General features: G+C 58.2%; 1 protein-coding gene across 1 annotated transcript in view; it reads left to right on the forward strand.

Annotated features, from left to right (window-relative positions):
• LOC106994590 (uncharacterized) overlaps positions 1 to 17146 on the forward strand; it is a 98905-nt gene extending 81759 nt beyond the window's left edge. Inside the window, exon 3 of the mRNA XM_077974877.1 lies at positions 13447 to 17146. Coding sequence (XP_077831003.1) covers positions 13447 to 13873 — 427 coding nt within the window. The 3' untranslated portion in view covers positions 13874 to 17146. The remainder of the gene's footprint in view (positions 1 to 13446) is intronic.
• The last annotated feature ends 239 nt before the right edge of the window (positions 17147 to 17385 follow it).

Below are 17385 nucleotides of genomic sequence, written 5' to 3' on the forward strand. Positions count from 1 at the left end.
AGAACGGGCTGCTTGGTGAGGCTGAGCCCCTCTTCACAGCCTGAGTCCTTCCTCCTCTGTCTCCCCTGCAATGCTCTGTCCTGAGCCTCTCAGAGTCACCTGCGTGAAGGGGCTCAGATGCAAGGAGAGTTGCGCTCTGCTCTAAACAAGTGCAGTGGGGACCCTGGTGTGATGGAACGGGGCGGCTTCCTTTTGCCCTGAGCCCGAGGCTCTGGGTTTTGGGCACTTGGGCTGGGCACACTGCAGGTGGGACAGGGCTGAGGCTGCACCGGGCAGGGGCGTGGAGCTGCGGAGTGGGCACTTTGAGGGACTGAGTGTGGCGATGAGGGAAGCGGTACAGGTGAGGCAGAGTGGGGCACGGGCGTCCTGGGGGACACTGAGGTTCGTGGGGGGGCATGGCCAGGCATCTGGCTTCTGTGCCGCTGGTGGCCGGGCTCTTTCCACAGAAGGCAAAGCTCACTGTAATTGAGGTTGCTTCCCCAGGGACAAACCTCTGGTCCTAAAATGGAAGGCAGTGGGGAGAGAAGACTTGTTTTACTGGAAAAGAGGCAACTTTGCCAGAACCACACTGGTGCCACAAAGTGAGGAATACCTGTCTCTCCACACTGGTGCCAGCTGGCCCATTGCTGTAGCTTAACTGTCCAAAAAAGGAAAAAGAGACACTTCACCAGATGCTGTAACTCTTGGACCAGAGAGCGAAGCGAAGGCCTCACTCTAAACCTCTGTGCAGCTGCGCACTCGGCCCGGCCGGCAGTCCCGCTGAGCCGAGTGGAAAGTGAGCTGGTACCAGTGCTTGTGGCAGGGCGAGCCTCGTGTGTGCTGCGTCTTGAAGGGGGCGGCTTTGCGGCTTAGCGTGTCGGTTTTCTACACATACCAGAAACGCAGGGTTTCCAGAGTCCTCTGACCAGAGGCGGGTGAGACGGTGGCTGTTCAGAAGACACAGAGAAGTCCGCACGTGTCTCTGAATTTCTCATCAACTGCCCCTGGCTGGTGCCGAAGCTCCCTCGAAGGCAAAGAGCTTCAGGCGGGCGATGCCCGTTGGCCCCTGGCAGGCCTGCCAGCCTCCAGGCTGAGAGCAGCGTTCCAGCATCCGAGCAGCCGGGCCCAGGTCCAGCCACCGCAGCCCCCGACTCAGTGGTGTGGGGAAGCTTGGCTCCGCGGAGCCACAGCACAGCCTGGAGACACGGAGGGTGTCCCTGTGGTGGCACCTGGGAGATGCCACTGAGCCGCTGCCTGCAGCCATGACTCAGCCCAGCAGTCCAAGTGCCAGGCGGAGAGCGACTCCCATCTACGGGGCGCCCACTGGGTGGGCAGGAGTGAGGCAGGCGAGGGGGAAGCTCCTGCCCGCATCTCCTGGTCTCTGCAGCCTGTGCTGCTGGGTGCAGGGGGCAGTCCAGGGACTGAGCAGGACTGTGCCACGGTGAAGAGAATCCACCTCCACCAGGGTCTGACTCCTGCTCGGTGCTGAGTCTGTCTTGGTTGGTTTCCTCATTGGACGGTGGGGAAAACGATAGCCCCTCCCGTGGATGTGTGTCCGCACTGATGATCAGTGGGGACAGAGCCTCCGTGGGGGGCTGCTGGGTGCAGGATGCTGGGTGTGTGAGGGCGTGGGGCAAGGGGTGTGCAGGGCAGGGGGTTGCAGGAGCGTGTGGGTTGCGATGGTGCTGGGTGCAGCCCTGCTTGGGGCCCTGACACACATGGCAGAACCTCCACAGGGGGCCGCTGACCACCCCCAGGTCTCCACTACCACAACCTGGCGTTGGGGACTGGCCAAGGCCCGCAGGGGCCAGGGCAGCAGGGAGCCCGTCACAGCAGTGAAGGATGCCAAGGGCCCCGTAGTCCCGTGCCAGGACCCTGGCCTTGGCTCCTGCAGCCTGCCCCACCAGCGCTTCCTGGGGGGCACTGCAAAGTCCCCCCAGCATCGTGGGAGGGAGGCATGCCCCCAGCACGGTCTGTGCAGGAGGAGGACTTAACCCCACCTGAGGACTGGGATGTCCATTACCACCTCAATCCCGAGCCGTGGCGTTTCCACCTGCTTTAAACCAGGACCCGTGGAGGAACGCACCTGCTTCCCTGGCTTCGGTGCGGCTGCACTCGTGGTGTTGGGAGGACATGGACGTGCTGTACTGCACCTCTAAAAGAAAGTGTCACAGCTCTGCATGCCTTTTTCCATCCTACAATTGTCATATGTGTTTCACAAAATGAGTTATTTGAAAGAAACTGACGTCCAAAATACAGAACTTCTTTTGGAAGCTTTGAAGAATCTTGGACTCCAAGGGGCTCCTCTTTTGAAAGCCATTCCCTTCTCTGGCCACGAGGGCTGGGAGGGGCGTGCTAGGCCTGCACGGAGCCTGGGTGTGGTGTAGGAGGCCCTGAGGGAGTGCTGGAGCCAGGCAAGCTGGGCTCCTACCAGGAACCCGAACCCCGCCAGAGGGGGCCAGGCTCAGAGCAGAGGACACAGGCAGGGAGGCACCCCCAGGGCTTGGCACAGCAACCAGAGTCCAGGGTGTCCACAGTGTGGGACTGTGGTGTCCTTGGCATCCTTCACTGCTGTGACAGGGGCTCCCTGCTGCCCTGGCACCTGCGGGCCTTGGCCAGGGTGCAGTGGTGCAGAGTGGGGACGAGGGTATGGGGTACAAGGGTATGGGGTGCAGGAGTGTGGGGTGTGGGAGTGTGCAGGGGCACAGCAGGTGCGGGGGTTATGGAGTGTGGGGCGGGGGCTGCTGGGTGCAGGATGCTGGGTGTGTGGGGCATGGGGTGTGCGGGGCGGGGGTTGCAGGAGCGTGTGGGATGCAATGGTGCTGGGTGCATGGAGCAGGGTTGTGCAGGGTGGGGGGGTTTAGGGGAGGTGTGGGGTGCAGGGGCGCCTCCAGCCCCGGACCTGCCGGGGTTGCACTGGTTCTGCTGCTGGTGGGTGACCCACCTGCTGCTGTACGCAAGTTGCTGAAAGTTTTGGCGCCTGGTTTTCTTACCTGAGAAATGGGGCTGATCGTCCTGACTGATCGTCCTGACCACCCGGTGCACCACTGACCTCTCCGATCCACAAGCTTCGAAAGCATTTTCCTATCGGGTGGGCTTCCCTCCAAGCACAAAGCCCGAGTTTCCTGCCTGGCTGCTGACTCCCACTTGCTGTCTGAGCTTCTGCAGGGGGGCTGGTTACCCCGAGACTCATGTGTCCAGGTGAGCTGGGAGGTGCCACATGGGAGCACATGGGGATGGGGCATGTGGGGGCCGGGGGACATGGGGGGACATGGGGAGCATGTGGAGGCATGTGACATCACGGGGGGCATGCAGGGGCGCTGTAGTGGAGAGGAGGAGCAAGTGCCTCTTGGAGCAGTGGATACACTGGCCCGGCCCCCAGCACACCCAGTGCCGGCAGGAGTGGCAGGAGAGCAAGCAGCGTGGGTCCTGCTCACGTGGGCGCAAGCCTCCCCGAGCCCTGCAGCTTGGCTCCCGGCCCCTCCTGCCCAGCCGGCCTGCTCCCAGCTGGGGTTTCCCATCTACACAAGCTCTACCTCTCTAGCCCTCAGGCCACCTGGACCCACCACAAGGCGTCGGTCCCTCCAGAGCTCCGAGGTTCAAGGTGCAGCTTGGTTGACCACCACCAGGGAGTGCGGTGTAGACGAGGCCTTTGGGGCTAGGGCCTGAGGGCCATCTCTGCACCAGAAAAGTGTGAACTCCAGAGCAGGGAAAGATGGGAACACGGCGGGGAGCTGTGGATTCAAATGTGTCCCCTGGAAGTGTGTGGAAGGAAGTCCCAGCCCCTGAGACCTGAGAGTGGGACCTCATTTGGAAACAGGATCCTGCAGATGTGGTCAAGATAAGCACGGGGGGTGACCCAAGTCCAGGAACAGGCATCCTCCTGAGAGAGACCAACATGGTGCCGTGGGAGGCAGAGGGTAAGGTTGGAGCAGCAGTACAAGCCAGGGAAGCCAAGAGCAGCAGGTGCTGGGACAGGTGGCTAGGAGCCACCAGGAGCACCCGGGGAGCACGTCCTTCCCATGCCCAGGAGCACCGGGGGAGCACGCCCTGCCCGCACCTAGGAGGACCCAGGAGCACCCGGGGGGCACATCCTGCCCACAACAGGAGCACCCGGGGAGCATACCCTCCCCACTCCCTATCGCACCGGGGTTTCAGACTTTGGCCTCCAGGGTTCTGAGAGGATAAGTTGTTAAGTTCCCCACAGCAGTGAAGGATGCCAAGGGCCCCACAGCCCCATGGAACATTGTGCAACATTGACCTGGCAGCCCCAGGACCATAAGACAATGAATTAAGCAGAAAAAAGTGGTTCCTGTGGGCTCCAAGGGGATTCCAAGGTGCGTCTGTGGGGCTGGCATCCGTTCTAGAAGGTAGTGTCCTCCCTGAGCTCGGTGCAGGGGCACGGGTTGGGGCTGTGGAGAGCCACGGGGCCGCTCCGTCTGGCTGCATGTGGAGCCTCCCTGTCCTCAGGCTGCACACAGGCAGCCCCTCTGCAGCGCATGTGGCCATGGCTCCTGCAGCTCCCAGAGAGAACGGCTCGGGGCTCGGGCTGGCGGCTGTCATCAAAGGCACCTTTTCATTTTGTTCTTTCTCTCCCAACTCCAGGCCCCTTTGAGGTGATGAAAAACCTGCCAAAATAGCACAGAGCAGCCCCTCCCATGGGGGTTCATAGCATTAATCTCCTGAGAGCCCACACAGGCCATGCCACCGACCCACAGAGGGGAAGCTGAGGCAGGAGCCTAATGACTCGCCCCACGCCTCAGAACGAGGTGTACCAGGGCCATTCCCACTATTAAGTCGACAATCTCTTCGGTTTCTGCTTAATGTTCTCAATTAAGTTTCTCTTAGTAAAGAACATTTGTGGAGAAAATGGGTGGGGTTGACACAGTTCTGCAGTCCACAATGCCTCTGAATCCCAGTAAAAACAGGCCAGAGCCTTCTCGGCTCCCAGGGCACAACCAAAATACAGAAGGACAGGAGTGCCCCAGGGAGGAAGGACTGGCGTGGCACCCACACAGCCATCAGGAAGTGTGTGAGCCTGCAAATGTGCACCTGTGTGCATGTGGTGGCATGTAGGTGGCATGTGTGCACGAGCCGAGTGCATATACATGTGAATGGTATGTGTGCATGTGTGAACATATGGATGCCATGTGCATGTGCACCGTGCATGTGAGCATATGTATGCCATGTGTGCATGTGCACTGTGCGTGTGAGCATATGCCATGTGCATGTGTGCACTGTGCATGTGAGCATATGTATGCTGTGTGCACACTGCATGTGAGCATATGTATGCCATGTGCACAAGCATGAGCATATGTATGCTGTATACATGTGCACAAGCATGTGAGCATATGAATGCCGTGTGTGCATGTGCACTGCATGTGCGTATATGTATGCCATGTGCACGTGCACTGTGCATGTGAGCATATGTATGCCATGTGCACAAGCATGTGAGCATATGAATGCCGTGTGTGCATGTGCACTGCATGTGCGTATATGTATGCCATGTGCACGTGCACTGTGCATGTGAGCATATGTATGCCATGTGCACAAGCATGTCAGCATATGTATGCTGTGTATGCACTGTGCATGTGAGCATATTTGTGTGCATGCCTGTGTGCATATGTATGCTGTATGTGCGTGTGCATGTGTATAGTGCACATGTACATGTGTGCCATGTGGGCATGTGTGTGTGCATATGTGCATATGTGTGCCTGTGTGTCAACACCCACGTCTGCACTTGCTACTTGCACTGTGTCTTGAGAGAGAAATCCCTGTGTGCTCACCTTTGGCCTTCATGGAGTGACTCAGCGTCTGGCCCTCATAGGTGCTGTCTCATGGACGGGCTTAAGTTCTGAAGGGCGCTGTCCAGGCAGGAGCAGGTGGAGAAGCGATAGCTACTCACTTCCAAAACTTCCTTGACTGCTCAGGGCTCAGGCCTCCCCATGTAAAGAGGGCCCTCCAGCAGGGCTTCCCTGTGTCCACACAAGCCTGGGGCTCAGGAAGGCCTTGAGGGGCAGGACCAAGCAGGTGAGGGGGGCACAGACCCTCAGTCCATCCCTCGGGGTTGCTGGAGCTCCAGAAGCTCCTCCCTAGACCCCCATCCAAAAGTCAGACCAGCAGAAGTAAAATCAAGCAGACTAAACTTACTCAGACTAACGCGTGGGTGACTAATGGCCTTTTGATAATCCAGACGCATCTGCATTTTCAGACCAGGATCTCGTTTAACCCAAACGGCTCTTTAATCAGCTGCATCCCAAGGGCTTAACAAAGTGGGAACTGCAGCATGTTGGGGGAGGGAGGAGTCAGCCCATGCTTTGGGGCAGCTGGCCCCCCACTGGTCCCCATGGGACACCCCGGATGCCCCCACTATGGCCTACTGTCCATGCCAAGCCCTCCAAGGTGGTGGCCGACACATGGGGGCTCCCGAGGGCTGCCTATGGCGGGGCACTTAGAAATGGGGGTGACCGAGACTTCTGCGGAGGGTGTGCAGGCCTCCCTGGGCTGTGAGGGAGAAGCTGTTTGCTGGTGGCTCTGTCCTCTCCGGGAGGCCCTGGGGTGAGGGCAGCAGTGCAGCTCCGGGTGCAGGCCAGGTTCTCCCACTGAGGGAACAGGCAGCGGGCAGTCCCAACCCCCGTCCCCTACCTGACTCACAGCTTCAGTACGTGTGAACACAGGGTGTTGACCCAAGTACCAGGGCCGTCATCTGTGACATGCATGATGTGGCCCCGCTGGAGACACAGGGGTGAGGGGCCAGCACTTGTTCCGGCAACGCCCTTCCTGGGCCCTGGCTCCTGGCAGTGCTGGCTCGGGTGTCGTGTGAGCCTGGAGCCTCTGCAGTGTTTTAGGAGGTTCTGTGTTGAGGCTGCATGACAGCACTTCACATGCAGGGCTCTGTTCAGCCAGGTCAAGGCCCCCCGGGTCCACTAGGACTACCCAGCAGAGAACCGCAGCTGTGCATATAGAGTGGGAGAGGCCGCAGGGCTGCAGCCCCAAGCTCAGACCAAGGAAGGCTCCATCCCTGCTGTCCTCATCGCAGGGTGACATGGGTGGGCAGGCCCCCATCCTAGGACTTTGACTAACAAAATGAAGACAGGCTTTGCACAGCTGGTGGACCCTGTGCAGCACGAGAGCGGCACCCCCAAGATGGGGAGGAATGAGGCTGGGCGTGAGAGGCTCAGCCCTTGAGGGCAGGTCCGGAAGCCGGGTTCCCCGCCACGTGGCATCCGTGCAGCCGCAGCTGCCTGGGATCACGGCACACGCGGCTCTCACGTGTCGTTGCTGAGGAGCAATTCCCTGTTACCTCTGTCTTCTTCTCCTGAACTTCTGACTCTGCTGTTGCCTTCTTGCGGCATCCTCGCAGTTCTACATCATTTCCTCCAGCAGAACTCACTCACCCCCAGGCAGCAACTCTGGGCACCTGTCTCAGGCTGCAGGCACAGGGACCTGTGGCTGCCACACACAGCAGGAGGGCAGGAGGCCCCTGCCCCGACCGTTCACAGTGGCACGTCCAGCTGCAGCAGCGAGAAGCCTGTGAGGCCACAGCTCATCCCTGTGCTGGTACCGCCACACGTGCTCACGTACACATGTGCTCAGGTACATACATGCTCAGGTACACACGTGCGTGTTACTCACAGGCCTGTGTGGGTGGACTCAGGTGTGTGAGCACCCATCCTGAATCGGGACAGAAACGTCATTTGTAGACCATGCATGACCTCAAAATCTTTCCATATTAAATTTTCAAAAATTGGAAACCAAACCAAACCAACAACCAACCCGCTCCTCAGCAACTCTGTGTGCTCCAGTGTGGACAGTTCCCTGGACCACAAGTTTAGTCCTGCAGATCAGACACGATTCCAATAAAATCAGCAGGAGGTAGAACACTTTATAGCCATTTTCTAGACACACGCTGTCTGATGGAAATCTAATGGGAACCACATAAGCAATTTTAAGGTTTCTAATGTCCACGTTAAGAAACAAATAAAAAACAGGGGTCATTAGTTTTTTTTTTTGTTTTTTTTTTGAGACGGAGTCTTGCTCTGTCTCCCAGGCTGGAGTGCAGTGGCGCAATCTTGGCTCACTGCAAGCTCCGCCTCCTGGGTTCACGCCATTCTCCTGCCTCAGCCTCCAGAGTAGCTGGGACTACAGGCGCCCGCCACCACGACTCACTAGTTTTTTGTATTTTTAGTAGAGATGGGGTTTCACTTTGTTAGCCAGGATGGTCTCGATCTCCTGACTTCGTGATCTGCCCGCCTTGGCCTCCCAAAGTGCTGGGATTGCAGGCGTGAGACACTGTGCCGGGCCAATAGGTGTCATCAGTTTTAATATTTTGTTAAACCCAATCTATAAAAAATTTATCATTTAAATCTGTAATCAACGTAAAAAATTAGATATTTCAGGTTCTCTCTTTCATAGGAAGCCTCAGAACCCGACATGCAGTCTTCCCGTGCGCTGCCGGCAGGGGCGCACATTCCCGTGCTCCGTGGCCATGCATGCCTGGGAGACCACCCAGGGGCAGGGGGACGCTGTGTTCTCGACAGGCCACACGGCGAGCGCATGGTGTGGCTGCACGTGGACAGCCCTGGATATGTGGACGGACAGTGAGGATGGAGAGGTTCCTGTTTCTCCGAGTCACACAGCTGGAGGCAGGAGACGCCATTTCTAGTGCTGGCCACGGAGCTGTGCTCACGGTGGCCAGGTCGTGGTGGAGGGTCTCTGACACGAGCATTGCTGATGCCCACTCAAACCCCTGGCCCGTGCACAGGACACAGAGCCACATGGCAACTGTGTTAGGACACTCAGCACCACTGCCTTGGGACAGGAATTACCTGGTAATCACCGGAGATTGTGCTGGGGGTCCAGGGAACCGGAAAGCAGAATGAGAGATTGAGGTGTGGCATTGCTTGCTGCTTGGCAGGCCTTAGGGCCCTGTGAGAGGCCAGGGTGGAGATGGGACCTCAGTCCTGCAGCTGGCAGCTGGGTTCCTCCCACACTCGGGCAATCCTGGAAGCAGAGTCTCCCTGGGCCCCCAGCTAGGAGCGCAGACCTGCAAGGCGCCCACAGCCTGGTGAGAACGGATAAATCTATATTGATTTTAGCGGTTTTGCTGCTGCTATGGGAGTCAAGAGCCAGAGCAGTGCTGCCGGGACAGGCCACCTGGTCTCTCTGTGCCTGTTTCCTAACTCGTAAATGGAGGGACTGCCAGCACCTCACGGGCCACTGGGCAATTACTCACAGCAGTGAGTGCAGGCACCTGGCTGGTTCTCAGCAGTAACGTCCAGTAGAAGGCGGTTGCCAGCCTCAGCACCCCGATGACATCACTGGCCTTTCTCCCACCAGGGCACTGGGCCAGCCTCCCTCTCTGGGTCTCTGGACCCTACAGAATACAGGATGGTGCCCTGTGCAGACCTCAGAGCCTCCAGCGATGCCCAGGTTGCTGTCCCATCAGGGCAGCAGAGGCTGCAAGCCCAGAGCTGCGTCTGGACAGGGTGAACCAGGCACCAGCTGCAGCCCTGCAGCAGGAAGACACCCCTCAGCCCCCACCCCAAGCAAGAGGCACGTGTGGCTTAGTGGGACCTGACTCCAGCCTGACCGGCTCGGGGCCCAAACAATGCCTGTGGCTGCCTGGCCCCTGCGGTGCAGCACAGACGACAGTGCATGGGGAGCAAACCTGGTGTCCGTGAGCGCCCTGGCAAAGTGCTACCTCTCCCTCGTTCCTGGTCCTGCCACAGGGGCCCGAGCTGCGTGGGAGTCTTTTCTGCTTCCCATCGACTCAGTAACTCAGGCTCTCTCGTGAAGTCCCAGCAAGAGAAGGGAGGTGAGGAGTAGGAAGGACATGGGGCCAGTTCATCCAGCTGGTGGCTGTCGTCCCCGAGATCGAAGTCTCAGGGCAGGCCTGGCCCTTCAAGAGACAGTGAGGATGGACCCTGTCACTGCTGGCGCTGGCCCCGCAGCCCAGTCTGGGGAGGGGTCTCTCCTTGACAGGGGAGCTGGACGCTGCTAGGGTGTATGTGAGCCCAGCCACTGCCACCCAGTGAGAGGAAGGCTGGGCTCCCGCAGTGTGGGGTTCTGGTGCACACCCCACAGGCCGGCGGTCCCCGAGGTCACGTCTGATTTCCATAGAGCTCTGTCAGCTGCAACTGCTCCCAGGAAGCCCCTGAACCCCTCATGCCAACCCCCGCTCCAGACGCTCCTTTTGAGTGTGGACACCTCGGCAAGTCCAGTGCCCTCGTCTGACCTCAGATGAGTCTGCGTCTCCACGACATACCCAGGGTGAAGCCGAGGGCTTTCTCTTTCCCACCGCACTGTGGTGGTCCCTTCGTCCCTCAGGACTCGCTAACAGTGGGAAGGGACATCGGGCTGGAGGCAGGAGTGGGTGTTGGCTGTGCCTCAGGACAGTGCAGCCAGCAGGATTCGAGCTTCTGGTCGGGCAGCACCCTCAGAAGCCACCAGGTGGACCCCAGAGGCCAAGTCCAGGGGGTCTCTGTGGGCCACGCTCCCTCTCGGGCAGCAGCTCTTGGAGGGGGCCCCGTGTAAAAGCGGCCTTTGCTGTGCTCACCCCGTGAGACCTGCCGGCCGTCTGGCCTGCGGTGCTGGGATTTGGACATGGGCCCAGGCAGGCCCTCACAAGAGGGCGGCGGGAGCTGCAGCTGGAGCTGCTCAGAGCAGTGGGCTCTTCTCCAAATGGATCCCCTGCCAGCCACTGTCCCAGCACCCGACTGGCTCAGAGCCATCCTCTTGGCCCCATGTGCTCAGCACCGCTGCCTCCCCAAGGCCATGCTGGGGCGCCGGGTATTCTCAGACGTGGAGGCAAGGGGGTGGGAAGGCTCAGGTGAGAAGCCCCGGGAGCCAGCCTGCACATTCGGCCTCTCAGGCACTCATGGTGGTCACTTGGCCTGGACACTCTAGGCCTGGGCTCCTGCTCCATTTCGATGACCTTAGCAGTCAGCTTGGGTGGGCAGGATGCCCGGGGAACCTCGAGAGATTCCATCCATGCCCTGTGTTGGGGGCTGGGCTCCTCCCTGAACTGAGCAGCCCCCTCTCGGGTCACCTCTGCCTCCTGGGCAGCTGGTGGTCGGTGGTGGCCGGACACCCCTCGCCCCTGGGCATACTCACCGGGACAGGGCCTCCTCACAGGCCTGCTGGCTGGAGGTGTCACTGGCTCCCAGCCCTCCCGGCCAGCTTCCAGCTCACCAGAATACCTGGGGCTTAGAGTAATCTCCTTCCCTTCCTCTTGTCAGCTGGCCAAGGCCCATGGAGGTAGCTTTGTTTGGGCGGCCGTCTCATGGAGCTGTGTGAGCACAGCTGTGGAGCGGGCAGAGTCACAGGCTTGGATTTTTCACCCTCTTCTTATTTCAGTTTATACGATGGAATGACTTGCAGCTGCTTCAAAGGGCTCCACCCATAACTCCATGCGCCACATCGTAGTGGGGGAGAGGAGCTGCCAGTGCAGCTGGAGCCAATTAAACCCACCTATGCAGGCGCAGCAGAACCACCAGGCACGCACACTCACAGCAAAAACAGTCTCTTCACAGGCAGGGCAGGGAGGCCCCAGCAGGTCCCATCACCCGGCACAAACCTGAGGTGCAAACCCAGCCTTGTGTTCATGGCCTCCCACCCCAGGGGACGCAGAGCCCACCTTCGGATGGCAGACCTTGCAATGTCTTCTCACCGCCCCCTGCTCCAGTGTCCACACTCTTCGCTTGTTCTTCTCACCGCCCCCTGCTCCAGTGTCCACACTCTTCGCTTGTTCTTCTCACCGCCCCCTGCTCCAGTGTCCACACTCTTCGCTTGTTCTTCTCACCGCCCCCTGCTCCAGTGTCCACACTCTTCGCTTGTTCTTCTCACCGCCCCCTGCTCCAGTGTCCACACTCTTCGCTTGTTCTCCTCACCGCCCCCCTGCTCCAGTGTCCACACTGTTCGCTTGTTCCCTGCAGTTCATCTGAAAGCACTTCCCCTGAGTTATTCCCCAACGACAGGCACTTTCCCTGCTTGAGCCTCCCACAGGGTGCCTGGCCAACCTCCGCTCCCTAAGACAAACCTGGGAGGCGCAGCCAGGCGTGGACGGGGTCTCAGGGCACCGAGGGCATCCTGGCATAGGCACACCAGCACGCAGGCATGGGGCAAAGTTAAACTGGAAAGCCAACCCTCTTTAAGGGAGACAGAGGCCCTGAGGCGGCTGCACTGTACCGGGCTTTGTTCTCCTGGGCATAAAAAGGACTTTAAAAAACTTTTTGCATTTATCATCATCATTTCACCATCACCAAGGTGCCTCGGATGCATAAAAAAGTATTTTTCCAAACTGGAAATCTGAAATAGAAGCACCAATAAAAACAGGTCCCAGATTTATGACTGTATTTTTTCACCCCTCTTTCTTTCTCTCTCTCCATTTTTCTTTCTTCCAGTTAGCTTGGGACTTCTGGAAAAAGAGGACTTGGCAGTGCGGAGTGTGGGGGCCCCTGTGAGCTGTGCCCCCCAACCCCATCTGCCCAGCCCGGCCGCAGCCTCAATTCTCACCCTGGGCGGGCGGCTGGGCGGGTCTGAGGCCCCTGGGACTCATCTGCGTGGTGCACACAGCTGCTTTGGCAACTGAAATTAAAGATCAACTGGGAAGTAAACACAGAGGATGTAAGACAGGGTGAAAGCTGGTTAAGAACCATATCCTTCTCTTTCTGTGATTTTGCATGCAGTTCCCCAGGTCTTTGCAGAGGTCACCTGGCATGGCCTCCCCTCAATCCCGAACTCTGGGCCCCGCTGTAGCCCAGTTTACCCAGATGTCCTCTGCCCAGAGGCCCCACCTGCACCACGGTCACAATGCACCAGCTGCCCAGAGTGGAAACCATGTCCCCTGGAGTGGTGTGGGCAGCCTGGCAGAGGGGTCAGGGCCACAGCCCCATGGCCGAGCTCTGCACAGGGGCAGCCTTGGAGCAGGTTGCAGAAGAGAAGAGTCCCGTGGAGTCACAGTTTCTGCCTAGGGCCACATAGTCCCATTAGCACCTGGCATCCCCCAGTTGGATCTGAGGTTCAGAGTCTCTCAGGGACCCAGCTTCCGTGGCCCTCCTGGTATCTAGCCGCTGCATCAGAAGGTGGGAGCTCCTGCTCTCTGCTCATGGCAGCAGGGGTGGTTTGCCAACAGGGCTGAGGTGGAAATGGGGTGGGCAATCCCTGGAGGGGCCTCTGCTCCATTTAAAACACTTGAACTTCACAGACACTGAGGACTTCATAATCGTGCTGCATGAACAGCCTGGAATGTAGAGCCCTCCCTGGTGAAAAATTAGAACAGAACCACGTTGCCGACGGTGCTGGTCCTCCAAGTTAAACATCATCTCACATTTGCTTTAGTATTATTTTAAGTGTAAGCAATTAGGTCTGTAATTTCGTTTAATCACTTGCTAGATTTCATTTTTTACATCCCAGCTATTCAGGGGTTAAAACTTTTAACCTGTTCATACTCTTTGAATATTTCAGGACACCCGAGGAGGCAGTGCTGACGGGATCCTGGAGCTTACCTGCTACCAGAGAAGCCAATGTGGAAAGTGTGGAACAGTCCCCACACAGAGTCCTCCTGGGACACACACGGAATGTGCAATGCCAGGTGCCGGTGGCACATGCAGCCCCATCATGGCTCGTGGGAGAAGCAAATGTGGAAAGCATGGAACGGTCCCTGCACAGGGTGCTCCTGGGACACACGTGGAATGTGCAATGCCAGGTGCTGACAGCACACACAGCCCCATCGCGGCTCGTGGGGGGCGCCGCTCCCACCCCAAGGGTACCTGTTCTCCAGGCAGCAGCCCTGGCTTTGGGGAGCTCTGGCCTCTGGGCTGACAGTGTCTGTGTATGGCATGAGGCCCTCGCAGGGGTGGTAAACCCAGCCAGGCTCTGGCCAGTGGGCTGACAGTGTCCATGTGTGGCACGAAGCCCTCGTTGGGGTGGTAAACCCAGCCAGGCGTGTGCACAGATCCTGGCCGCGCAGTTTCCCTTGTTCTTCTTCACTTCACTTCTGTTTGTCCTGTGCACATCAGGCTCTATCACTTTGTTGTTTTATTTTTTTCTATCACTTTGTTATTTTATTTTTATTAAAGTGAAGTATTTTAGATATATTTTATGCTTATAATGACCATAACCACACAGTAGTGTTTTTGGGTGATCCCACCACCCCCTCTGCTCAGTTGGAATATTCTTTAAACTTCCTTTTGGTTTTCACCTTCAATTTAAAAAAAAGTTTCACTGCTTTTCAATGAGTTCTAAGTTATAGGTATTTTCTACTGATGTCCTGCTGGGGAGGGTGACCATTTGGGGTTGTTGGAAATGTCCACCTCCAGGGCTGTTTGTTTCCTTCCCTGGGCCCCTCCTGCGTCGGGCCCAGGTGGAGGTGGACCCCACGCTAGGTGGGCATCAGCTCATCTAGTGGGTGTTCACAGCAGCTGTGGGGATGCCCACAGACAGGGATGGCTCGTCCATCACCTTCCAGCCTCCTCTACTAGATGTGACAAGAGAAATTCTTTGATCTTTTTAAACATTTACTTCTTAATCACATGAGTAATAGCTAAATACATGTGGGATATTCTGAAGCAGATCTCAGGCTTCGTGTCATCTCATCCATCAACGCTTTTGTTTGTATTTCTTACAGGTAAGGGCTTTTACCAATATCACCACAATATTGCTATCATACCCAGCGAAACTAGCAGTCATCCCTTAATACCATCCAAGGCCCAACCTCCTCCAGTTGCCTTGAGACATCTTTTATAGCAATCCCAGTGTTGCTGGGCCTGTGGGCAAGCCTCCTCTGCAGTGGGCTGTGGGACAGGGTTTTGGCCATTGGTCAGTGCCTATGAGTGGACATGATGCATACAACTTCCTGGCAGGACATTGGACCAGGAAAGATGCTCCTCCCCTGGTCTCCCCCGGGGGGAAGTGTGGGCTTGATGGTGGGCAGATTGTGAGCAGATGCCTGCCATATGCTCAGGATGGCCAGGCCTGGGCCTGCAGAGCTGCTGTATCCACTTCCATGCTAATGGCTTCCTGAAAGTGAGCTTCTAGATTATTTAGACCACTATTATTTAGGTCTTTGTCACAGCAGCCAATGTATCCTAATGTGCTGTGATTACATAGCCCATCTCATACAAATTATATTTTGTCTGGAATTAATAACTGCCTTGATTTTCAAATGGCTTTGCTCATATACCCATCCTCAATTCTCTCCCAACCTCTCAGTCTGAAATAGAAAACTCCCCATACAATGAGAATGCTGGTTCAGACCCCCCTGGAAGCCCTGGGCTCTCCTGCACTGTCACCCAGGAGCCCCTCCCGTCCCCAGAGGGCCCCCCCCCCCCCGTCTCTCCTGTGTCCTGGCGCCAGGTCCTCCTTCAGGGCTGATGCCTCGTTTTGGTGAAGCACATCCTCTAGCAGCCTCTGTATCGGTCTGAAAATGTCTTTTTCTCTTTACTCTTGACTGATAATATGGTTGGATTCCACTTCTAGGTAGGAAATCCTTTTCCTGAACGCACTGAGGCATTGCCAACGGCCCGCCGGTTTCCTTGCTGCTGTTTAGGAGCCCCACATACCCCTCCATCTTGGGTTCTGAACTGCAAAATGTCATGCGGCCAGCATTCGGCAGACAGCCAGGACTAGAATGAGCCCAGAGTTCACGTGCTCCCTATCATCACATCTCGGTGACCTTCTGCAGCCGGGCTGCTGTCACTGGAGGCAGGGCCCGGCACCCGTGGCATCCGCCCACCCTCCCTGCAGCCCTGGCTAGGGTGCCCCGCTCCCGCCTGGTGAGAGGACATGCGTCCAGGGCGGAGCTTGTTGGAAGACAGCCTTGAGGTCTTGGAGTTGCTTTTGGAACTGGCGGCCCCACCTCTGTCTGCAGCCTCGTAGGGCGGCCCAGCTCTCGGTGTCTCCAGCTTCTCCTGGGCTTGGGATGCAGCTCACCCGCCCCTGCAGACCCACCTTATGCCACTGCCGGCCTTTCCTCCGAACCACTGTGGCTTGCTGTTTTCTTCGTCCTGCGGGGTCACCCCCTCCACTCACTGCCATTGTAGCGGAGTTTCTGGAGGTGGTAAAGGAAACACACATGCCCCACAGATCCCTGACAGGGCAGCTCCCGGAGCTCCGTCACTATTTGGGGAGGAATCTTAATGGAGTGTCCTCCGCACGGACACCTGCCTCGCTTGGCCGTTCCTCCCCAGGTCCCGAAGCCTCCTCCTGAAGCGGCCACCAGCCACTCTGTGGTTTGGGGAAGACCTCTTCTCTGGGAGGTGCCACTTCCCCTCTTCCTCTGGCCAGAGACGCCTCTCTCCTTCCATTTAGATAAACGTAGGTTCGACTCTGGCTGCGGAATCCCTGGCATTCCTGCCTGGTGAGGGGTGGCAGGAAACACCACCCCCACTTCTGCCTGGGAGTCGTCAAGGGCCTGGAGTGGATCCTGAGCCCCCATCACAAGACAGCCCCGCCTGTAGAGGGGAGGATGGCAGACCCCCTCCTCCGCAACCCGAGGCGCCTCTCCGGAGCTCTCTGGGAAGGCGCCGGCATCTCAGGTCCCTCTCAGCGCCGGGCAGCCTGAAAAGGGGCCGCTACCTCAGGTCCCCTCTCAGCGCGGGGCAGCCTGGGAAGGCCCCAGCGTCTCAGGTTCCCTCTCAGCGCGGGGCAGTCTGGGAAGATGCCAGCGTCTCAGGTGCCTCTCAGCGCGGGGCAGCCTGGGAAGGCGCCGGCGTCTCAGGTCCCTCTCAGCGCGGGGCAGCCTGGGAAGGCGCCGGCGTCTGAGGTCCCTCTCAGCGCCGGGCAGCCTGAAAAGGGGCCGCTACCTCAGGTCCCCTCTCAGCGCGGGGCAGCCTGGGAAGGCGCCGGCGTCTCAGGTTCCCTCGTAGCGCGGGGCAGCCTGGGAAGGCCCCGGCGTCTCAGGTTCCCTCTCAGCGCGGGGCAGTCTGGGAAGATGCCAGCGTCTCAGGTGCCTCTCATCGCGGGGCAGCCTGGGAAGGCGCCGGCGTCTCAGGTCTCTCGCAGTGCGGGGCAGCCTGGAAGGCGGGCGTCTCAGGTCCCTCTCAGCGCTGGGCAGTCCCAGCTCCACGCGAAGCCCCCGCTCCCTGCACTCAAATTTGCCTCTGAGTTTCCCTGAGGCGGCCGGGAAGAATTTGGGTCTGAATTCAGTCAGAGCTGGAAACCAAAAGAGAAGCAAAAAGTGATAAAAGAAGAAGAAAGACAGGTGCCCGCCAGGGTGAAGTCAGCGGGGCGGGGGGCGGGGGGCGGGGGGGGGGCCGGGGGTGCCGACTCATGAAGAATTCATTGAAGGCTCTGCTTAAGTCATGTTTGGGGTCCTCAAAATTCTGTGTTCAGTTTTGTTGAAACCACTCCTAATGATCATCTTGAGAGAAATCAAAAAGTCAAGAATTGGGCTGATGTCCAGAT

Source organism: Macaca mulatta, chromosome 18, assembly GCF_049350105.2.
Source record: "Macaca mulatta isolate MMU2019108-1 chromosome 18, T2T-MMU8v2.0, whole genome shotgun sequence".
In the NCBI taxonomy this organism is placed as follows: Eukaryota; Metazoa; Chordata; class Mammalia; order Primates; family Cercopithecidae; genus Macaca; species Macaca mulatta.